Below are 23,138 nucleotides of genomic sequence, written 5' to 3'. Positions count from 1 at the left end.
GGCGAAGAAGGAAGAAAAATGTCCGTTATTGATATAACGAAGGACCTGTCAGCTCTCTTCGTCCAGCAGGTGGGTGTGACACCTGATGCTATCGCCTTAGAGGACGAAAAAAACCAATACACCTATTCTGAACTTGACAGGAAGGTTTCAGAACTTGCTTTTCGTCTCCGTCAACATGGCGTTGGTCGAGACAGCCTTGTTGGCGTGCTTCTGGGACGCAGCGCAGACTACGTGATTGCTTGTTTAGCAGCCCTTCGTGCTGGTGGTGCCTTTCTTGTCCTCGAACTTGCTTATCCCCCAAACCTCCTCACTGACGTTATCGACGATTCGAATCCCGCTGTGGTAATCACGAACCAAAGCCAGGCGGAAAAAATAAAGGCAGGCACTCCATTAATAGTCCTCGACAAGCAGCAGAAAGAATCCCCTCCGCATACAAACGATTTGCCACAATTACCTACTGAAGATGATTTAGAACGACTAGCGTTTGTATCTTATTCATCTGGGACAACAGGCCGCCCGAAGGGAATTGCAAATCCACATCGGGCGCCGGTTCACTCATATAATCTCAGATTTCGGCTTTCCGATCTTCAACCAGGAGACCGCGTGGCATGCAATGTTTTCTTTGTTTGGGAGATACTGCGCCCGCTCTTGCGAGGAGCGACGGTCGTTGCGGTTGCGGACGATATGAGCTATGATCCTTCTGCACTTGTTGACCTACTCTCTGCGAAACACATTACGGAAACTCTAATGACCCCTACTCTTTTGGCTGCCGTCCTCTCAAGACATCCGGCACTTGGGGCCCGTCTCCCAGATCTGCGCACCTTGTGGCTTAATGGTGAGGTCGTCACTACTGACTTAGCCCGTCGAGCGATCAAAGCGCTTCCAAATACCCAACTTCTCAACTGTTACAGTGCCTGTGAAACTCATGAGATTGCGTGTGGGGACATCAGGCATATGCTTCATGACGAAGCCCTCTTCTGTCCTGTTGGTCCACCACTATACCCAAAACAGACGTATATTCTGGATGGTGATGGGAATCCGGTAGAACATGGGGTGAGTGGGGAACTTTTCGTTGGCGGGCCGCTGCTAGCACGGGGGTATCTAAACCGCCCTGAAACTACTTCTAAGGCCTTCCTCCAAAACCCGTTCGATCCAGCACCAGGAGCTGTCATGTACAGAACTGGAGATATAGCCAAAATGCTACCCTCGGGGCTTCTAGAAATTAGTGGTCGCGTTGGATCTATGATCAAGCTTCGTGGCTACTCTGTTGTCCCAGGGAAAGTTGAAAATGTCATCATCAACCGTCTTGCTGTTAGCGATTGTGTGGTTATTGCCCATGGTGAAGGTTTGGAAAGGCAATTGGTAGCGTATGTCGTCCATGATAAGGCAAATTCCTCTGGGCGCCAAACTATAGATATCAACGAGTCAGGACATAGCCCAGCAGCACGCCGCATACTTTCGCCTTATCTAGCTCACTACATGATTCCTGCTCTATGGGTTGAATTGGATGAGTTACCCACTCATGAAGTCTCCGGGAAAGCTGACTTTAAACGCCTTCCTCCTCCTCCAACACCGAAACCCATAACAACAAATGGGCACAAGGCTGAAAGCGATCCAATCTCAGTCGATACCATAGCCGAATTCTGGGCTGCGTCTCTCAAAATAGCACAAAGCGCCATCACTCCAGAGCACAACTTTTTCGACCTAGGTGGACACTCCCTATCAATTGCAGATCTTGCATCAAGACTCTCAAAAAGCTTTGGCTTTCGTATCCCCCTCGACCGTTTAGTTGATCCTCCCACGCTCAATGGTCATACGAAAACTGTACGTGCGGTAAGAGACGGTCATACTGCCGCATTGCAAGCAGATCTACCAGCAGTCTTGCGCGTGGACTCTATCCTTGAGGAGGACATTCAGCCATTTGGTGCGAAAGCAAGGTCACTGTCCGAGGCGGGCACAGTGCTCCTTACCGGCGCGACTGGTTTCTTAGGTGCCTTCCTGCTCCACGACCTGTTGGAAGCCACGTCCGCCAAAATAGTGTGTCTTGTGCGTTTCAATGACCCTTGCGGAGAAGACAGCCCGGGGGGCGTAGCGAGAATCCGCAGAAATCTGCTTGATCTGGGATTGTGGCGTGATTCGATCATGGAGCGCGTCGAGATCCTACCTGGAAATCTATCTAGAAAACGCTTCGGTCTTTCCCCTGAGGCCTTCGAAAAGCTCGCTGCCCATGTCCATGTCATCATCCACGCTGCTGCCACCGTCAACCTGGTATATCCGTACGCCGCGCTAAGAGGTGCAAACGTAGGAGGTACAAGAGAGATTTTGCGCTTGGCTTGTCGCTCTGGTGCTACAGTACAGTATGTATCAACGAATGGAGTGCTGCCATCATCTCAGAAAGGCTGGCCCGAGGATGCCATGCTTGATGTGTCTGAAGTTCCGCAAAGACTGCTTGACGGTTACGGTCAGACCAAATGGGTGGCAGAACAGCTTGTGCTCGAGGCAGGTCGTCGCGGACTGCCAGTTGCGATATATCGAGCGGGAACAATAAGTGGCCACAGTACCACTGGCGCAGGAAACGCGTGGGATCTCCTATCTGCATTAATTGTGGAATCGATCCATCTCGGTTATGCGCCCGACGTAGAAGGGTGGCGAGCAGAGATGACTCCAGTGGACTTCGTTAGCAAAGCAATCGTCCATCTCTCCAATCAGGTTCACACGAATCGTGTCATGTTTCATCTCGGTGACCCGGACCCTGTCGACACACGGTCCATCTTCGAGAACCTCAAGGACCTAGGTTACCCAACTCGGCACCTCGGTTGGGAGGAGTGGGTTGCAATGTGGACTGAGACAAGAGCATCTGCGAAGGGGGGTGATGGCGCCTTTACAATTGACATCCTTCGAAGCGGGATGCCAACTGTGGACTTCCTCAAGGGCATTGTTGTCTTGAGCAACAATGAAACCAAGCCTTTCCATGCGGGTGTCCAACGGCCCAAAGTGGACATTAACTTACTGGAAATCTACACTCGTCATTGGTTTGCCCGAGGGTGGCTCCCTCACTCCCCTTCCCGTAAACATTGTCTCAACAGAATTGCGCATCCACCACCCAAAGGCCCACTAAGCGGTCGGGTTGCAGTTATCACAGGTGCATCTTCCGGCATTGGTGCGGCTGTTGCTGCCGGCCTAGCCGGGGAAGGAGCCCACGTTGCTCTCGGCGCACGGCGCATGAAAGCCCTTGAAGCCATCAAGAGCTCCCTTCCTCTCCGCGACAACAAAGCAATCATCCGACAAACCGACGTAACAGACAAGTCACAGGTGGAAGCACTAGTTCGTGCAGCCCATGACGAGCTAGGTCCTGTGGATATCCTCGTCGTGTGCGCTGGAGTCATGTATTTTACGATGATGGCAAACACGCAGATGGAGGAGTGGGATCGTACTGTGGATGTCAACTGCAAGGGCCTCCTACATTGCCTTGGAGCCACCGTGCCGTCAATGCTCTCGCGTGGCAGAGGCCAAATTGTCGCCATATCATCTGATGCCGGTCGTAAAGTGTTCCCTGGGCTAAGCGTCTACTCCGCCAGCAAATTTTTTGTCGAAGCCACGCTACAAGGGTTGCGACTGGAAACAGCGGGGAAAGGATTGCGTATCATGAGCGTCCAGCCAGGAAATACAGCCACTGATCTCCTAGGGATGTCTACTGATGCCGAGGCAATTAAACAATATGGTGAACCATCAGGGGCGAAGATCCTAGACCCGGAAGATGTAGCAAACTCGATACTTTATGCTTTAGGGCAACCCGAGCACGTAGCTGTGAATGAAGTATTGATTGAACCTCGTGATGAACCTATTTGAAACACACACACACACACACACACACACACAAAACCCGAAACCCGAAACTAGGGAAATGGCATCGCAACTCACATTCAACCAACCGATTCAATTATATTCCAAGCAGCGCAAAGCAGGTGAACGAATAACATGTCTCATCAGGCCACCGTCTTTTCAACAAGACACGACCAGCGAAGCTTCTATCTACTTTCCTCTAATTTACACTAGTTTTATAGCCTTTCCCTTTTCCGGTCTGAGTACCCATATAATTTCTCATTGATAACCCTTATCGTGGCATCACGCTTTCCTGCATGAGTGCTTTCGTCTAGATATTTCAATTTTTCTCTTTTTCTTTTGGGGCTTTTGCAGTGAAGATATTTGTCACTACAAGATACTACTCAAGCGGCAGAATTAAATTGGAAAACAAAATTCTGCTCGGCTATTCACACTCGGAAAGCAAGTGAGGAGCAGTAGAGAGAAACGCAGACTTGGATGAAAGAAATTCATTCATGAAAATCGTTGATATGAGACTATGATAAGATAGAGACTGCCCCTCTGCGACAAAAGAATCATGTAGGTGATCACAGAGCCAACCACGATTCAAGTACTACATGCATGCGCCACTTCCCTCCACATCCAAGGCTGAGGAAATTCGCTATGGAGAGTATTTGAATGACGCAGGCTTATTCAGGGTAAATACGTCATCCACCAGCGCCATATCTGAGATATCTTCATATTGACAGGGTCGCTTGCTGACCTTCTGCCTCTTGATGAAATGAGTATGTATGTAGTTATGGGAAGAATTTTCCTTTGCGGTCATTTTGTGTAAAACCCGAGGCCCAAACTCATAACTAATGCGCATGAAATATTATAGGCTTCTCGCTCTCGCTGCATTCTAAAGGAACAAAATACAAGAAAGGGCAAAATGGAACCAAGATGTGAAAGCAGAATAAATGAAAATTAATAAAAAGCATGGAATATCTCGATTACAAACAAATGAAAGGGCGTTATAAACTCCCCCGGAGTGGCCCTGCTCTACCAGAAGCTATGGCCCACATCAGCATGGAAAAAAACAGTCCATCTGCCTGACTCGCGGCGTTGAGCAGCTCGTCCAAAACCGCGACTTCGGATCCCATCCTCCCAACTCGCAATGTGCGTCTCCACTCTCGGTATGACTCGACCAAGAATATCCGGCGTACTGGAAACGAACAGGTTGGGATTCTAGGGGTGAATGAATGAGCAGAACGTAAGGCAACTCGCTCGTCAGCTCGTAGGGCGCGTTTTTCTCATCGATAAGTACGCCATTTTCGCCATATTTGCCGGAGTCCGAACCGATTTTTTGCTTGTTCGCATCAACCAGGTTTACGCTTGCAAAAAGCCTATCCCCCAGCCAGCATGCATGGGTCTCTTTGAGGTGGAATGAACAAATGCCCTTGGCATAGTTTCCGGAGCGTTTCGCTACCGCTAATCTGCTTTCCCCCTTGTATTGTGGTGGTTCCACTGGGTCGTCGGCAAACCCTTCAAGAAATGCCGTGACGTTTCTTGAAATTGCCTCGATCAATTCCGGTGGAAGTTCTTCAGTGAGTCCATCGATTTCGAGAAAAGGGGGAAGATCTGCGGAAGGCGATTCAGATTTCAAAGGGGATGTAAACACAGGCTTAATCAGGAGTAAACAGACGCATATTTTAGACAAAAATTGAATAATCATTGATGGCAACTTTTTTGTTATCGAGAGTTTCTTGAGGTGATCCGAAAGGTAAATAGATGAGAAAGTCACTTTGGTCATAAAGATCCAGTTTCCATTTGGCAACTTCACTGCGGCAAACTCACTGCCTCTTATATATTCTCCGACTTTCCAATGCTATACCTAATATAGGGAGTAAATAATAAACCGTTTGGTATAGAAAGCTAAAACATTGCAGTTGGAGCGTGGAGACCCTGGCAATAGCCAGGGTCTTGTTTTAAGAAAACCTGATTGACGCATCCACAGTGCCACTAAACCTCCCTTTCCACGATTTAGCTGTAGTTAATTTTGAAAATAAAAGACGTCTTGTTGTGTGGGGGATGCGCGGCAATAGCTCGGCAAACCTATATTTAGGAGCAGATGAAGCAGCCGTCTTGGATAATTGCTGTTTTGTGCAGGGTTTGTAGCCTGCGAGAAAAGATCTTTGGAGATATAATAGCCACTTAGCTCCAGATAGAACGAGCATCCATCCCGCGAACCTGATGTGTGAAACAAAGTGGCTCATAAAGCATCCAGGTAATTTAGAACTTCCCGATCACCATGGTGGAAAGAAAATCGAATGCTCTTCACAGCCCTGGATCGCATAAATGAAACGTGAGCTGTAGCAACAATAGAACAGGATCCACAGCGCCAGTTGCATTCTGAAACTTTTCTTCGAGATCTTTTTAGTCCTGGAAGGTTATCTGCCGTGTTAAACCAACTACCTGACGGCTCAGTCGGGGGATAATTCCGGAATCGCAAAGAGCTGATGTTAACGATACAAGTTATGCCAGTGGAGGAGTTGTAATAACTGAAGCCATCGTTGTAGCATCAAATAACTGATCATGGGAGAATTCTGTTTCTGATACTCAGGTGTGCAACCTACTGTCGGGTCGCCTATTTGGACCGAGATGGGAAGGTTATCAAACAGCCTGGCTAAGGCTTAGTTATTTTTATAGACCTCGAAAGCCTTGTTCACATAAACGAGATAGAGGTGTCCAAGGTATTGTGTGCAAAAGACGCCGGCGAAGCAAGCGGAAGGAGACTTACACAACCCTCCAAAAATATCATGGAGATGAACAAATACAAGATAAAATAAGATCAGGTTGTTGACATCCCTATCGATCGCTAGAATGCCACGTGACCACCCTATTTAGGCAGTCCTCTGCGCCCGCTAGATCCATGTTAAGGTTGGTTCATTGTCCAACTCCATTACAGGCAGGATAAGACAATAAATCCACGTACAGTGCCAGGCCATAAATATTGGCAAACCCCACCACAGTCCTGGTGCCATTTGGTGGCAGAAAAGTAATACTTATGGCCTCGTACAGCACATGAGGCCAATGCCAGGGCTGTTTCTTTGGTGAACCCATTTCCGTAGGGATCATTTATTAATTTTGAATTGTTTTGGACATAGTAGGGTCATCTTTATTATTTCCTTTTTGTATTTGACGCAGGACCTGTCAATTTTTCGCTATCATTTTGTCCAACACTTGAGAAGTTCCTCCGACTTCTATGTGCTCTACAGTGGGATGCGTAGAACAAAGATGTTTGCTGGCCTTAGAAATTTGCATGGAACACGTAACTATTCCATAATAGCTAGCTAGCCTAACCCAAAAGATTCGGAGTTCGTTAAGCAGCTTGATGCCTCAATCTTTGGCCGCCAATTTTGGCTATGAACCCATTCCGTCTACTATGAGAGTGGACTTCTTAGTCGGGCTGCAGCATTGATTGAGATTTCCATTTAGATTTTCAAGTGTGTGCGGGCGATTTTGTTTTCCACCTCCTAACTCGGAGAGTTTCTCTGCTGCATCATTGGTAGATACCTGAGGAATGAATGTGTTGATTCCACCACTGTGTGTTCTTCGGCGAACTTTGCAAGTTTCGGCCGTAAAGAGCATTAGAGTGGCCGCGGTCTGCCTCATGGAGGTGGCTTGGCAGCACACACACGATTGTGAGGTTAAGCCCATACCCTGCATGACGGGTGACAAGATATCGATTTAAAAACAATAAACCACTATCCGGCCGTGGATGAGTTGTATATACAGACACCATCGGCTCGGGTTCCAATAGGGGCTTACGGACGTGGGAATCGGAAGTGAAAATCGGAAAGATAATAGGGTAGACAGAACGAACTCCGTTTGCATTGCCATCTAACCTCAGGCCGGCATCGAATCATGAGGGGGATTTGTTGAAGAAAAGGTGAAGCCAGTCTTCTTGTGAATATCCCTGAAAGCAAAGATGCCTGGGATAAGTTACCGGCACAGACTTCAGATCTTGGTCTGATCTTCCATGCTTCGTCTCAGATATCATGCTTGATCTTTACGCCCGTAATTACTTCGCCGCCGGCATAACAATTTGGCATGCAGCCCGAGTATGGCGCTTGTTTATTCCTAACTGACCAACCTTTTTTGTAAATTTTGATGCCTAGTTCATAGATGTTGCCGCCACCTCCACCACGATCACCAACGTCATAGCAATGTATGCGCTTGTCAGGTGCGGGAACCGGGGATTAACATTCTCATCCAGTCTACCACCGGCAAAATAACCATCACGCTTAACAATATACCTATATCAAACTTATATCGGAAATAATGTTGCCTGGCAGAAGGTCCTTGGCGGTGCTGGGGAGTCTCAAGGAAAAGAGGAGTTGGAGATGGCTTGCATCAGTTCCAAATATATAAAGATCGAGAATTCCTCTCGCCATTTCAAAGTCAATTTCAAATAAACAAGTCCACAAGCGAAGAGATCACAATAAAAGAATAACTCCCTATATAGCTCTCCCTATCTATATATCTATATATCTATATCTATATTCAAAACGAATAACGCACAATGAGTATCACCTACAATCCCGAAAATGACATCCCCGACCTTTCAGGGAAAGTGATAGTTATCACTGGAGGTAAGCCAACCAACCAACACTCCCACTCCGTTTTGACCACAATGCTTACCTTCAATCCACAGGCACTGCTGGTGTCGGCAAAGAAGCTATCAAGCAATTGATCAAGCACAATCCCGCTCATATCTACTTCACTGGCCGCAACGTACAGGCTGCCAACTCTCTCATTGACGAGATAAAGGCCACCACCAACAATGGAAACTGCATTACCTTCGTCGCCTGCGACCAAACCTCCCTCCACTCCGTGCGCGATGCCGCACAAGTCCTCCTGGCCAAATCGGGAAACCTAATCGATGTCTTAATATGCAACGCGGGTGTGATGGCCGTGCAGCCTGCGCTATCCAAGGACGGCTACGAAATCCAATTTGCCATAAACCACCTCGCTCATGCGATGTTGGTAAAGCTCTGTCTACCCGCGTTGCAAAATGCCCGAGCCAAAAGCGGAGGCGGGTCAGGGCATGGCCGTATCGTTATTACTTCCTCGCTTGCCTTTAGGGAGGCGCCAAAGAAGACAGGGATTGACTTCGAGGGGCTGAAGGAAACGCAGGGAGGGGTGAGCGGACCAGCCATGCTGGCGAAATACACGCTGTACTCGCAGAGCAAACTGGCCAACGTCCTTCACGGTTCCGAGCTGGCTAGACGTTATCCGGAACTTACTGTCGCTTCTGTTCACCCGGGAGTGATTATGTCGACAGAGCTGATGGACCATATGAATTGCGTCGACCGGTTTGTGGTGAAGATGGCTGTGAGGAATTTCCTTCACGTCGGTTTGCAAGAGGGGTCGTACAATACTCTCTGGGCTGCGACGACGACACGGATAGCAAAGACAGGTGAGGATGATGCGGGTTTCTTGAAGTCTGGTGGCATTTACCATCCTGTGGGAACGCCCATTCCACACACGCCGCTGTCTGGGGATGAAGCTCTTGCAAAGAAGTTGTGGGAGTGGACAGAGAAAGAGCTTGAAGGGTATTTGAAGTAATAATGAGGTTGTATGGTTTCTTTTTTTTGGTTTCGTTTTGTTCGCATTTAATAGGCAGTAACATGTGGCGTAGTGCTGATCCTTTTTCTGGTTATGTCCGTACATGGGGCGGACCATGTGTTGATAATTAGTTACCTCTAGCTTAAAATAAATTATTCTCCATCTATTTTGATAAACAATGTTAGCTCATGCCAAGGTCAATGCTCACTTTTTGAAAAGTTGCGACCTAGACGTTGAAGTGAGGATGATGCATTCAATATGTATTGCTATACTTTCAGACTGAGTGACCAGCCGCTATATTCTCACCAATCTCATGAGTCCGTTGTTCCACCCATCCTGCCACACACAACTTCCCTACGCATCAGGGAGATCATCGGAAACAGGACGTGAAGGGATTTCGGCAAATTGCATTTGCTCCATCTTCATTTCGTCCTCTCAGGCGATGCAAATGAAACAAACCAGTAACGAGTGAAATGGAAAACTCAAGCAGAATCCGAACTTGGGACTCCGTCACATTTCTGTGGGTGGAATGTATAACTTGAGGATCGAATAGAAGGGGTATTGGCAATAACCAAACGGCAACATAAAATTTCAAATGCTCAACCTGCTCTCGTTTCAAAGAACTTCCCCGTCGGTTCTTCGCAACAATATCAGACAACCCCATTTTGTTCTTACGCTGGAAAATTGGCTCGGTTGTACGGTGAGGAGAGGTTCGGGGGAATGTACGAGAAAGCGACAGACGTAATTTGAGGGAGACCAACGGGTGGCTCATCGGCTCCCGTCACTATTCGAGAGCTAAAATACTAGTATTGAAGGATCAGCAAGCTTCGAGCCGACGCAAGCAAGCTTCAGATTTTAGCGCAAAAAGGGAATATTCTGGAAAAATGTGGGAACCAAGTTTTGCTTGCTGGAAAAAAACTGATACTCGAACATTTCCCAAGGGTAAGCGCTTCTCAAACCACCTTCTATGATGAGCCCCGCACGTACGTATATAATATATGAATATAGGGTACTCACAATATACGGTGGTGTAAGAGCATGTGTTGTGTTTCCCATTCCATTCCAAGTTGGCAAAGGAAATTGTAGAAAGCAAAAAAAAAAAAAAAAAAAAAAAAAAAAAAAAAAAAAAAACCGGCTGCACTTGTGCAATCGCCGGGACCAAGAGGATATTTTCTTGATAGGAAGTGGCATTGACGTCGAATTCCGCATTTTTAGACAGAGTACGGTGATGATTTGCTATATGAATTGCCCTGTTCTGCTGCAAGGCGTTGGCTGAATTGTGCAGCTGGCAAGCTGAGACAGTGAGACGACGATGCTCGGAAACCATTTCGGTGAATAGTAGCGGCGACTCACGCCTTTTTGCCCACCAACTTATGTATGTCATGCACGCGCATCACTTCATATCATTTTTTCACATTCTTGGCCGACGACCGCAACGATGACTGGAACTTAGCATCGCTTTTGCTGTGCCGAGTTGCCGAATTGCCGGTTTCGAGAAATCAAAAAAATATTACAAAAAAGGAGAATACAAAATGAAATAAAAGAAGCCTCTCAAGGCACAGGGGAGAGCCGCTAGCTTACTTACTCTGGGCATTGGAAAATCCGAGGTGATCTCCAAGCGGAATATCAAGCTATCTGCTTGGTGGGGTGGAGCGGCGCTGCCCCTGAGCCTTACACCGTTCAATGGGTAGCGGAAAATCCACTCTTCTCGTGGTTCAAGAGATCACACGAGTAGATAAATAGTAGCACCAAACTGATGCAGCGACGAAATGGATCATGTCGGGACTTGAAATTGGTAATGATTTGAGTTTGTTCTCCCAGAGCCTGGCGGTTGCTGCACTGTCTCGAGCAAGGACACGGGTGGGGTGTGACCGTACCTAGGCGTGTGTCTCTGAGGGTTCGGTAACGCGGGAGGTGTCCCTAGTTTATTGTGATAGCCGGCTTCGCTGACTTCCTGCTTCATTCCTCTCGGGGCAGCTATCTTTCTCTCTCATCCAGTTGGTAAAACGACGATAGCTCTGCTACTTCGAACGTCACATCATTTCCATTATTTTCATCCAGCTCGCTGAAACTGCTGAAACATATCCGTATCGCAGCATTCCTCTGTCCAATTTCATAGGAATGCTTATCGTTACTTACTTCCTTTTGATCACTTCTTCTTAAATAGTTTCTCTTCTTCTCTTTTCGCCTATTTCTGTTATGGCTTCCTGATAGAAATAGTCGTTCGGCTATCCATTTCGCCCTCTCCCCACCTTCCTCCTCCCCTATCTCGCTGCTGACAGTAATTCAGTGACGCGGCGATCCTAATCATAGAAAAAGAGAAGAAGGAACCAAAATAAACTAAAAGAAACCAAAGAGAAAAGGCTTTGAGGCAGCTAGCCGGAGGATAATTTTCGCAAGGAGCAATGCCTCTTCTCAACGTCAGCGAGTTGGACATTGTTCTCGCGGTTTTGGATTTGTAGAGATAGCATATCTCCCAACAAATTCCAAAGCCGCCAACCCATATTCTTGCAGGAGCATTCGTCGTTCTGTATGGCTCCATCTCCGTAAACGAAGTGAACTCATGCGTAGATGTATTGCTGAACCATGGTCCGAATTTAATCAGCCAGAGTTTGGAATTACATACCCGCGATTGGTTGAGTTGGGATTCCTTGTGCTGTTTCTCCAACGCCTTCCCGCAATCCTGGTGCTGTACAAGCTCACGCCAAAAAGTGTGCAAGAACTGGAAGGAGGCCTTGTTCGTGAGATATTATGGTCCAATCGGTAAGTGAGGGACTGCAAATGAAAACCCAATACAAGGTACAAGGCATAGCAGAGCTTCGTCCCGTTCCAGGCTAACCCCTGAATGATAAAATAGGAGTTGCCACGGTTTCTCTATCTTGAACATGCCCGCCACCTTTTCCCCAAGCTCGGAGAAGGGGATACTGAAGAGACTAATCTCACCCGTGCTCTTTCCCCTAGTAAGCCTCCAAAGTTCCCACATTATCTAAACAACCAAGCAACTCTTTTTCTAACACCAAAAAAGTCGCATAGTTGTTGGTCCTTTTTTTGATTGTTTTCCACGGTCTCTCAATTCCAATTCATAACATCATCTACAAGATAGCAGGTATCAAGCCGATAGTGGATAAGGCTGGCCAGGTAGAGATGACGCCATCTTCGAGGCGGATGTCGCTACCCAAAAAATAATATGTCGAACGAGAAGCTAAATTCAATCACCTTGTGCAACAGGTCCTCGCGCGGTCCCACACGAGGGCCAAAGCATCTGGGACCTATCAAGCCCTCACGATGGGCGAAGTAGAGACTGCTAAGGAGGAGAGCATATCGAGCTCCAGTCAGCTTTCTCGAGGTCAGAGCCTTGGTCACGGAAAACGAGCATCCATTTTGAGGATAGCGGAAGCGAACAAGTGTGATCGTAATTAGGGTGCGAGAGGCTAGAGACGGCGGACCAGTGGTTTACGTAGAAGCCAGAGGCAGAGCAGAGGCCGTGTAGAAGAGATAGACGATATGAGATCGATGGATTAGCCAGAATCGCGAGGTTGACGGCAAGATAGGAGTGCGGCGGAAGTGATAGGGATTGAGATGTACAGGGTTAACCATGAGAGCACTGCACATCGCAATAACATTCCGTTCCCCTATGCGATTGCCGCAGGTGGTGTTAGAAGAAAGACTCCTGCGAGAGCTATATGGGTCCCAATGTGTTCATGTGTAGTTCCAGTGCAAAGCAATATGTGCTGTTCCACCTCCTTATCATCTCCCCATGAGGTTCTGCTGCGCTTGATGGTATTAGGAGAACTCTTGCAAGCAGTCATTCATCCCATACCAGTATGGTTTCGCGAATAGGTTACCAGTACTCCGTACTTAAAATACTATTGCTGTTTCGTTGCGTCTGTTTTATCCTCTCCCTTATTTTCTCCTGCACCAGCACGAGGAATAAGACCTTTCAGTGCTTCATGCCAAAGCGGTTACTGCTAGAAACAGAGGCTAGCCACAACATCACAGAGACGCTGGTGTAATTGTGGGGAGAAGAACAATGTTATATCGAAGAGTGGGATTCGGTGCCAACACTACTATTTGCTAGTGGTGGCAGCCGCTACTGCTATTCGATTGAGACAATCTATATTCACCTAGATAACATTTAGTTTTGTTCTAGGTAAGATTTGAAAACGCCCTTACGGAAATCGATTTCCACATCCATGTGGCGGACGGGATGACTGCCCAAAGAAACTTGCCAGCAAATGGTTGGTTTCAAAGTTAAATTAACCATAACTTTAACTGCATTTCAGGGGTTGGTTGAAAAGGGGCGGTAGCTTTTTAAAGCCATCCTCTAAAACGCAACACATAAAGTTACTAAGACACCCTCCACTGTTGACCAAACAAGGGACGGCTCGGAGAAATATGAAAAGATATTCGTGTGCTCCGTGATTGCGAATGATTTGGGGCATGTACTTGAATGATTTCATGAAAACGGAGTTCCTAAAGGAAGCTCAGGAGTGAGTGCCTCTTGACATGTATTATATATATCGGATGAATGCCATTCAACAGCGAAAAATGTTTCATATCTATCAATTCCTGTACCGTTAGCCGCAAGTTTCCAATCTTTGAATATATATATAAATCAAGGTGAAACGGACTTCGTAGGAGCAGCGAGGGGACCCACGTTTCGACTAAATAATTTCCGTGTTGATCTTCTCTTCGAGAATGTGTATGAACTTTGATATCTTTCCCCAATTCATGCTCGTGTCGACAAGTTCCAGAAGCAGCAGCTTCTTTTCAATGCCTCTCGTGGAATCCTACCGTAAATCCATACCAGCTTGTCTATCCCATCCAATCGGATGTAATATCTCCGCCAAGTCACGGAATAAGTTTTCTGATGCAGGATTCCGCCAACATTCATCTTGCTTCCCCCTTCGGCCTCTCTCAGCCCTGGCGCCACCCAGTTGGTCATATGCGTATGCGTCTATTTTATTATCAACCTGCAGAGAGCCTCCTTCGCTCATATCTACGCGGTGGTTAGCTACAGCAGCAGGTGAAGCAGCTTTCGTCATCAAGCCACAACTCCAGCATCATCGAGTGATAATTCTTGACAATAAGAAGCCACCAGCGCCAGCGCCAGTCGAGATCCTAAAAATGGATCGTGATAGATGAATAAGGCCCCAATCAGTGACAATGGAGCAATAATGGTTCCGTGGCAGTTCTGAAAGCGCGTTATCAAGAGATTGTAAAGAGTCACCAACTGGCGTGTTGTACTATTTATTACTTAATGATTAACGGCAGAAACTCCGCTGAGCGAATGGAGACCGCTCTAGTCACGTCAAGTTTTTGGCATTTTTTTTTTTCTTTGGTTGTTGTTGTTTTGTTTTGGATTCAAGATCGAAGATGCGACAGAGTCATCATGAATGGCCATGATGGCTATCTTTCAATGGAGGATGATTGTTTTCTTTTATTCACCATCCACATCGAGCTATTCTGAAATTGGTTGGGCGGATTCCACTTGGGCTTTGACGGTGCATGAACGAGGGGACGACCAATCACTTTTTCTTTTCCTTGCGATATCCATAATAAAGTTAACTAAACTCTTGTGGGATAACCAGTCAACTACCGCAGATTTAATGACATCGTGATAATCGAGGTTGTATGTTCTTTTTCGTGGTCTTTTGCAGGTTGAATTCCGGCATTGAGCATTTGGGTATTGATGGCTTGTCAACACAGAAGCTGGCAGTTCAGCCACATCCATGGTGAACGCTGATTGACGCGAGAAAAAGCCACAGGCAGTCTAGATGCAAGCCATCATGGGGAAGAATGGGTACGAGAGATATCGTGCACATTGGCTGCCTCCTCATGTGCGATTATGACAATCCGAGCGTCATTTCTCTGTGAGGAAAAGGGTTCAAGCGATAAACGAAAATAGTAGCCTCTGGCTAACAACTCTTGACGGTGCCATCTGGTTTTATCCTAAGTTGTCTCTTTCCCCTGCTGATCTAAATTAAGCATTCTTCCGGGCCTTTCTGACAACCTCGTAGATCCTCCAAACGTTAGCGGGGGTTCGCTGGTGGCAGCGGGCTCTGCGCTACTAGTTCACCCTTGCTAATGTCTAACTTCATTCATATTGGTTCGCTGGGCGCAGCGCGCTGGGCATCCCGGTATTTTTCAAGAGAGATATTCTTGGGATGAACTCCTCTGGCAGATCGGCGACATACTTGTTTGGGATTGTGCTGCAGGCAAGTCGCCGGCTTTTTGCCTTGCATCTGACTCACACATCGAAATGCTAAAAACAGCTGAGAAAGCTTCTTAAAAAAAGAAGAAATTCCCAGGGTTCACCCATGCCGCCCGTGCTTCGAATCCTTGGCTGGACATGGCTGCTCAAGGCTTGATGGTTGATCCGTATTTCGCTGCGGACCAACCAGGGAGACGTAAGACGACGATGCACAAGGGGGAGGACAAGCGAAAGAAAGCCAAGGGAGGCTGTCTGCAAACGCCTCCTGCTCGCTCGTCTCCTATCTATTCTTACCTTCGCTCTCTCCTTCTCCCTCCTCTTCTTCTGCTGTGCTCACATACTTAAACACCCTTCACGTCTGCACTCGTTTGGCTATTCCGCTCTTTCTTCTCCAACTACCGCCAAATCAGCCTATTCGCTATCTTATCTTTTTTTCTTATCAGCATATACCTTTTATTTCCTTTTATATTGTTATTAAATCTCAACAAGACAATGCATATGATGAAATCTCTTCTTGCCAGCGCGCTCCTGGTTGCCGCTGCTGTTGCCCAAGGCATTTCTTTCACCAGCTTTCCTGAGGATGTTCAGGTTGGCAAACCTGTGACTGTCACTTGGACAGGCGGCACTGGCGAGGTAATTCTTGCTTTATACCTGTTACCAAAACCCAATTACTGACCTTGTATACTTCTAGCCCGTCACCATCAAACTGCTCAAGGGACTCTCCACCGACCTGAAAGAGGTCGAGACTTTGACCAGTACGTTCATTCCGTCTATAAACAACCTTCAATCAATCCCAATTTTTTAACACTAACACGATGTTCTCACTTAACCTACAGCCACCGGCAAGGATGGTTCCTTCACATGGACCCCTACATCCTCCCTTGTCAATGGCGATGACTATGCTCTCAAAGTAGAACAGGGTGATGAGATCAATTACACCAACCAATTCGATATCAGCGGCGGCGCTGACAAACCGGCCTCTGCCTCTGCCTCCGCCTCCGCCTCTGCCTCTGCCTCTGAGTCTGACTCTGCCTCTCCCACGGCCACTTCTCCGACCGCCACCACTCCAGCCACTGTCAAAACCACTGCCAGCGCCCATCCCAGCAGCTCTAGAAACAGCACTGCCAGCGCAGCCACCCTTACCACTGGTGTGACTGTCACGCCCTCTGGTCCCACGACTACTCCTGCCACCCCATCTGCTACCAATAATGACTCTGCCGCGTCTTCTTTGGCCGCGTCCAGCCCCTTCGTGTTCATTTTGAGTGTGTTGGCCGCGTTTGCCTACTTGCATTGAGTTCCATTCGTTTTATTTAATTTGAGATCATCCAAATTCGATTTTGTTTATTTATCCTAGTTTCCAGTCATCGTTTGCTTCTTCTCTTTATTTTATTTTTGTGTGTTGGGATCCAGATATTTTGGTACTTTTATTTCTCTCTTTATTTTTTCCCCCGCAGGACGATGCGCGGGGAAGGGAAGCAAAATTATATTAGTTTTAGTCTTTCATACACCACCATATACCCTTTTTCTGTCTTACTGTTCCTTTTCTTTTCTTCACCTATGCATCTCTCCTGATCTATTGCTATCATTATCTTTATTGTTGCATCGCTCTGCCGAGTTACGCACATGCTGCACACCTTCGCTCACAGCGGCATGCGACTTCTTGTACAACCACCTGGGACAGAATTGGAATGGGGATCGGCCAAAAACTGAAAAATGGATATGATAGGGGATTGCAATTACGCGAAAGAGTGGACGGCGAAAAATGAGAAACGTCCTCGCTTGCTGTAATAACGTCGAAAGTTTCGCATAGATATAATCATACTTTGTCAAGGTTGAAGGTTTTAGCTCTTTTTTCTTGTGGTGGGTGGAGGAAATGCAACATGTGAAAGCGCTGTGATCTTTTATTTCATTGTCCCACTTCATGGTAACTTTGATTTTTCCTTTTTTTCTTGTAAACAAATAGGGATATAAATTGCTGCAGCTAACCTCCTTTGCATTTGCATTGACACCTGCATATTGTGGTTCGGCCTTGTGCTCTCCAAAACCGGACAAAGTACGCCATGCTAGATGACCTCGTTCGATGATCTAGTTCAATGACTAGGAAATTATCTTACTTTGCATACCTGACTGCATCAGGGACACCGTAAAAGAAGAAGGCAAAATACTAGGAAATTGGAGGAGAAAATTTCTATCAAGAAGAGTGAATCTCGCAGTCAAAATCGGCTTGAGCTTACTCATCGTCGACCACGTTTGTATCCGTTTCTTCCTGGAACAGTCCCGTATATGAGCCACCGTGGTGAAACATTGTTTTATACTCCAATTTCGAGATTTGAGTTTTGTTCCCTGATCACTTTCTGCCCAGTGCTAAATCTCAACTCAAGTCTAAACTCTGTTCTCTTTTATTTATTTTATTTTTCCCTTTTAGCTGGGGGATCGTCGAATGAGACGGCGGCAACAGAGTGTGCTGACATCACCAGGTGTATGAGGTGTCAATCTGTCATTTTTTTGCCAATTTTTCCAACACCTCAAATTTATTCCTTCACAAGCAGTCAAGGTATTCAGTCAAATTTCATCTCTATTCTTATATCTGTTTAGTGGTTCTGGGCTCTGTTTCATGCTAGCTGCCGCTGTGGTGTGCATCCATCCTCCTCTAACTCAGGCTCGGTCCTTTTCCCTTCTAAGCTAGCCAAATAAATAAAGCGTTGCGCAGGCGGGAACTTACATCAGTAGACCCGGCTGGCAGGTACAGAACTTTGTCTCTTTCAAGGTTGTTCATTTCTATCTCACCATAAAGATTAGTACTGTTCAATCTTCAGCCTTTTATTCACAACTGCAGAATTGTGTTTGTGTCCCTGTGGGTCTCTTCTGTGTTCCTGTATATTTCTGCCCGTTCTCTTGTCTCCAATCGTTTCCAGTCCAACCCTCCTCTTCCCACCAGATTTACAACATGTCTCGGCGATGAAGAACCATAATACATCACAGTCAGATCTAATCCAGGTGCGAAAAGTGAGCTTGAATTCATTTACCAGTATGTTGAGAAAACCACCCTTCTTCATTATCCAAGCCATGCATCCAATACCAGCAGCACTACCCTCTATGGCCTACCTGGCGCGCTTCCCATGCCTTTCCTCTTCTTCTGTTGTACAAACAAAAAAGAAAAAGAGGAGGGGAGGGAAGGAAAAGATGAAGGGGTGGAAAAGGAAGAAAAAACCACCTCCCCAAACAAGGAAAATGCGAGGCACGATTGAGCGCGTCAGGCTGGTCAAGACCAAGTTGAGCTTCTCCTGGGACTCCAGTGCTAACCACTCTCCTCCACCACCCGTGGTGGTGGCACAATTAGCTGCAGAACCCCCTCAGATCCACCTTCCCGATGTCGAAACTCGGCTCAACATGCATCAGTTCAATGGTCTCTTCGAATCCTCTGCGCCCGAGCGCCACCAGCAACAGCAACAGCAGCTCCAGCAGGTTCAGAATGGAAATGGGTCCGATGAAAACTTGCACGGTGCGCCTACCTATCAGCTTCGTGTAATCACATATATACCAAGCCAAATGTATAAGAACCCAATCACCTATACAACGGCTGCTAACATATATTTCCCACATTATCGATAGATCCCGCTACCACCCGAAACCATCCGGCCCCTTCCACAATGCCCAATGGAGAATCCCTACCAGGCCCCGAATGGTCGTCTGCTGTAGGACACGCGATGACAGGGAAATCTGGGCGGGTTATACATAATTTACAGGAAGACATAGCACGTTTGACGCGCGAATGCAGTTTACATCGATCGCGTGCGGAAGAGGCGCAACGCATAAACGAGACGCTCAAGCTCCAGCTACAAAACGTGACGGACCGATTGCGTAATTCGGAGCAGTCACACGAGGCGCATCTTATTTCGATAGCGCGCAAGGATAGGAAAATCGAAGACTTGAAGGCGGAAGTTCGAGGGGAGAAAGATAGGAGGCTGAAGGCAGAGGAGGATGCGCGCAGAACGAACCAGCTAGCCGCGGAGGAGCGGGATGAGAGCCATCGCGTACTTGCTGAGGCTTCAGAGATCGCCAATTACTCGCGCAATCAATACGAAACGCTCACCCGTGCGCGAGCGAAAGAGCAACTCGAATTCAAAATGCGTCTCGATTGCTTCCGCGCGGAGCTAAAGGAACTACGCAGTCGGGAAATTGAGAGGCAGAACCAGCTCACCCGCTTTGATGTGATCATGGAGCAGAAGAATAAGGAGATTGAAGCGGAAAGGGAACGGATGGAGCGGTTCGGACGTTTATTCGCCGAGTATAAAGAAGCTAGCGACCGCGGGATACGCGAGTTGCTGGAGAAATGTCGTCAGAACAACGCTGCGATCGATGATGTAGTCGATCAGGCGAAGGAAACTACGGGGAGGATGAGGTGGGTCATGAAAGTTAAAGATGAGGTTAGAGGGGCGGAATGACGGTAACTGCCCGGAATATCCAGTCATACACGCTCTTCTTTTTTTATTTCTTTTCCCCCTCCTCCCTACGCGACATCCAACATCTACATTCGGTGTACGATGTACGATGTTGGAGTGATTCGATATTTAGTGATACACCGCGAAAATCGGCACAGTTTCGGTTTCGATCCCGTTCCCCACGAGTTCATCTAGAGGGAAGCGTTGGTTGTGAGACTACCAGTCCTATACCCATGATTCATTCGCATTAAAAAATCCCCTCCTTTTTCAATGCGAATGAATAGAAAACCTCTCTGAGATTATGAGATCCGTCGGCAAATGTCTTCGAAACGGACCATGCGATGAATAGCCCGCATATACCCTATATCCTCAAATTACCGCCTCAGATAAATACTCGCGACCTCATTCCTATTTAACGACCATATTACTTTTTTACCAATTTCCCATGTACAGACAGCCCCATATAATATACATTACATCAAGCGCGGCCATCTAACGACAAAAATTCTTCACACCTTACACATTCGGACATACACACATACGCATATACATACATACTTACATACAACGTCCACATACATACATACAAAGATTGGGCATCTCCAATCCCCAAAACTGGACCAATATACGGCGTTTTTTATCTTCTTATCTATTTTTTTCTTCACCTTTTCCAGTTAATGTTTACGGGAAACTCAAAACGGCATCACAGGAAACGGGGGCGTGGGCGGGGTTATATTTATCATGCAATTGTTCCCTTCTTTGTTTTTTATTACTTTCGAAAGAAGCGAGAGGCCTTCCCACCGCTGTTTCTCCTGTTATTTGATTTTAATATTTCATTTTTCTCTCTCCTTCTTTCCCCTCAAGACTCTCTATTATTGCTTCTCATTTACTTCTTTTACTGTTCTGTTTGCTAATATAATATATTTTAATTGTTCCTGCCTGCTTTACTGGGCCTCAGATGTTTCATTGTTATCCAAGACGGAACGGCGTTTGCTGTTTTTGAATTTCATTTCTCCCCATTTTCTTTTTATTCCTGCTCCTTTTCTCTCCATTTTGTTTGTCTTCTTTTCTTCTTTTTTCCCCTTGCGGATTATCTTACTCCTGTTTATTTAATACACGGCATGTAAACGCAAGTCTTGTTTTATTTTTATTTCATATTTTTCTTATTTCCAATTCTAACATTCTCCTCCATCCATCTGAATTGTGTTCTTCTACATTCTTAGAGTACAAGGCCCTTCATTATATCTTCCTCGCGAGCTCCCGCCTCCAAGAGAGACACGCTCAGAAGGTAAGTGAAAGACGAAGCAAGACAAATCAGCATCCGGAATAGAACCGTGGAAAGTGGTTGGGAGGCTAGAAGGGACCTCTAATTTCGCTTTTACTTACTTGACCGTAGGTCTACGCAGCTATTATTTCTCACATACTTTTCTTTGTTATTTCCCCCTCCCCTCCAAAAAGACAAAGGAGGGCTGTGTTTTTTTTTCTTTTTCTCTCCTTATTTATTAAGTTTACCCAGCTTAATGAATACATATCACCCGGCTAAATAACTATGTAACACATGGACTCGAGCGTTGTACATGTAATGTACACTCCATCTGGTCATTACAACCCCTCGAAGATCTGCATTTATTTCTTCCCATCCGGATAGGTGTTCATGGATCCATCCCGCAGTCTACAGGCGAAGGAGAGAGTTATTCTGAGGAAAATACGTTCATTTTGAGCCTTATGGTATTGAAATGTGCTCGATTACACAAATGCTTGTTAACAACATCTGTAGATGCATCTATGAATCAATCAAGTTGAATATACAGAGGGTGTGGTCTATATAAGAATTAGAAAAACTAGAATACCCTTTGTCACCCCAGGCTACCTTCTCAATCAAGCATTCATTTGGGATGTCAAAACAAACCTCCACAGCAACACTCCATATATATTTCTCATGTTTCATCACATTCTATGGAGTGAGAGAGCATAGCTCCCACATTATTTTTGATCTGTGTTGGCCTTAGACACTTGTGTTGCCTTGTTAACATCACACAAATCCACAGACAATAAATAACAAATTGGCGCCTGAATATCTGCTGCTTGGGACTTTCCATCTTTTCTCCTTCTCCTCCCCTTCTCCCTCCTTCATCGCCTCCCTCTTTTTCATCTTCTTCTGATATTGTTGACATTGCTGGAAGCCTTGTTTTCACTAAGCTTTTACTTTTCGGTGGAGTGAGATGTAGCGAGAAGCTTCTATGCTGCCCACTGTGGTATCTCATATCGATACTCGATACCGCTACTGGCTCTCACTGTTCTCTCTGCTTGCCATACTCTAGCCGCGCTCAGTTCTCGGTTCTCCTGTCGTTCTGTTGCTCCTTTGCCAGCGGGTCAGTTCGTCAGTTCGTCAAGTTGTCCATCGATCAGTTCTTACGAAGACATAGGTTGACCATCCACAGTCGAAAGATCTTTCGTTGCCCAAGCATCACTGCAGGCCCTCTAACCCAAGTATATTGCATGAGATATCTCCTATCTAGTCCGGCTTCTCACTGGCGAACCGTCTCCGCCTTCACCTGTATGAACCCCCGTTCTAGGAACGGCCTTGGTAGAACCTCCTGTTCGGTGAAAGTTGGGGGCGTGCGTGAATCAGTGCTATCTCTTCATATTTTCTTCTTCCTTTTTCATCTTCATCTTGCTGTGCCCTTCTACTCGGTAAAGTTTTTCTCCTGTCCCTGTCCTCGTGGTCGATTTTCGACTCTTCATCAGCTCAAGCTGTTTTTATGCGTCTAATTGTTTATTCTTCCACATCCTCTTGCATCTGCCGAAGATACTTCATCATCTTCGGTGCAACGGCGTCCTGCGTACATTTGGAATACCGCTGGATTTCGCTCTCTGTTGTAATTCGATTGACGCCCAGATATCGGTGAACTATAGATATCGAAGCCCAATACTACTCATCAAGATGGAAGATTCACAGACCTTGACAGTGGCTACTACTTGGAAATTCGACAAAGACGCGGTAAGTTCGTTGGATCTATACTCACTTTCGCATAGAACCTGAACTGGAA

The 23,138-nt window shown here is 46.5% G+C and overlaps 8 protein-coding genes across 8 annotated transcripts; 6 read left to right on the top strand and 2 right to left on the bottom strand.

Moving 5' to 3' along the window:
- Nucleotides 1–18: 18 nt before the first annotated feature.
- On the top strand, nucleotides 19–3,849 carry HCBG_01905 (nonribosomal peptide synthetase; the record flags this gene model as incomplete). Its single annotated transcript, XM_045428954.1, has 1 exon — nucleotides 19–3,849. The coding sequence occupies one exon, from the start codon at nucleotides 19–21 to the stop codon at nucleotides 3,847–3,849; it is 3,831 nt and encodes a 1,276-aa protein (XP_045290740.1).
- A 634-nt stretch (nucleotides 3,850–4,483) lies between these two features.
- Nucleotides 4,484–5,614, bottom strand: HCBG_01904 (uncharacterized protein; the record flags this gene model as incomplete). Its single annotated transcript, XM_045428953.1, has 3 exons — nucleotides 4,484–4,594; nucleotides 4,823–4,873; nucleotides 5,039–5,614. 3 exons carry the CDS (start codon nucleotides 5,612–5,614, stop codon nucleotides 4,484–4,486), a joined length of 738 nt encoding a protein of 245 aa, XP_045290739.1.
- Nucleotides 5,615–8,386: 2,772 nt separating this feature from the next.
- HCBG_01903 (oxidoreductase) lies at nucleotides 8,387–9,432 on the top strand (the record flags this gene model as incomplete). The annotated part of the gene is made up of 2 exons (XM_045428952.1): nucleotides 8,387–8,456; nucleotides 8,519–9,432. The coding sequence occupies 2 exons, from the start codon at nucleotides 8,387–8,389 to the stop codon at nucleotides 9,430–9,432; spliced, it is 984 nt and encodes a 327-aa protein (XP_045290738.1).
- A 2,405-nt stretch (nucleotides 9,433–11,837) lies between these two features.
- HCBG_01902 (uncharacterized protein) lies at nucleotides 11,838–12,852 on the top strand (the record flags this gene model as incomplete). The annotated part of the gene is made up of 5 exons (XM_045428951.1): nucleotides 11,838–11,879; nucleotides 12,038–12,195; nucleotides 12,290–12,392; nucleotides 12,466–12,570; nucleotides 12,661–12,852. 5 exons carry the CDS (start codon nucleotides 11,838–11,840, stop codon nucleotides 12,850–12,852), a joined length of 600 nt encoding a protein of 199 aa, XP_045290737.1.
- A 1,278-nt stretch (nucleotides 12,853–14,130) lies between these two features.
- HCBG_01901 (uncharacterized protein) lies at nucleotides 14,131–14,577 on the top strand (the record flags this gene model as incomplete). Its single annotated transcript, XM_045428950.1, has 2 exons — nucleotides 14,131–14,381; nucleotides 14,412–14,577. 2 exons carry the CDS (start codon nucleotides 14,131–14,133, stop codon nucleotides 14,575–14,577), a joined length of 417 nt encoding a protein of 138 aa, XP_045290736.1.
- Nucleotides 14,578–15,981: 1,404 nt separating this feature from the next.
- On the top strand, nucleotides 15,982–16,940 carry HCBG_01900 (extracellular matrix protein; the record flags this gene model as incomplete). Its single annotated transcript, XM_045428949.1, has 3 exons — nucleotides 15,982–16,279; nucleotides 16,338–16,401; nucleotides 16,483–16,940. The coding sequence occupies 3 exons, from the start codon at nucleotides 16,148–16,150 to the stop codon at nucleotides 16,938–16,940; spliced, it is 654 nt and encodes a 217-aa protein (XP_045290735.1).
- A 257-nt stretch (nucleotides 16,941–17,197) lies between these two features.
- Nucleotides 17,198–17,951, bottom strand: HCBG_01899 (uncharacterized protein; the record flags this gene model as incomplete). Its single annotated transcript, XM_045428948.1, has 4 exons — nucleotides 17,198–17,500; nucleotides 17,633–17,718; nucleotides 17,770–17,810; nucleotides 17,881–17,951. The coding sequence occupies 4 exons, from the start codon at nucleotides 17,949–17,951 to the stop codon at nucleotides 17,198–17,200; spliced, it is 501 nt and encodes a 166-aa protein (XP_045290734.1).
- Nucleotides 17,952–18,877: 926 nt separating this feature from the next.
- On the top strand, nucleotides 18,878–20,091 carry HCBG_01898 (uncharacterized protein; the record flags this gene model as incomplete). Its single annotated transcript, XM_045428947.1, has 2 exons — nucleotides 18,878–19,148; nucleotides 19,259–20,091. The coding sequence occupies 2 exons, from the start codon at nucleotides 18,878–18,880 to the stop codon at nucleotides 20,089–20,091; spliced, it is 1,104 nt and encodes a 367-aa protein (XP_045290733.1).
- Between the last annotated feature and the right edge of the window lie 3,047 nt (nucleotides 20,092–23,138).

Source organism: Histoplasma capsulatum (genome assembly GCF_000150115.1).
Source record: "Histoplasma capsulatum G186AR genomic scaffold supercont2.2, whole genome shotgun sequence".
Classification (NCBI taxonomy): Eukaryota; Fungi; Ascomycota; class Eurotiomycetes; order Onygenales; family Ajellomycetaceae; genus Histoplasma; species Histoplasma capsulatum.
Note: the sequence above shows the minus strand (reverse complement) of the source record. Positions and strands in the feature narration are given on the sequence as shown.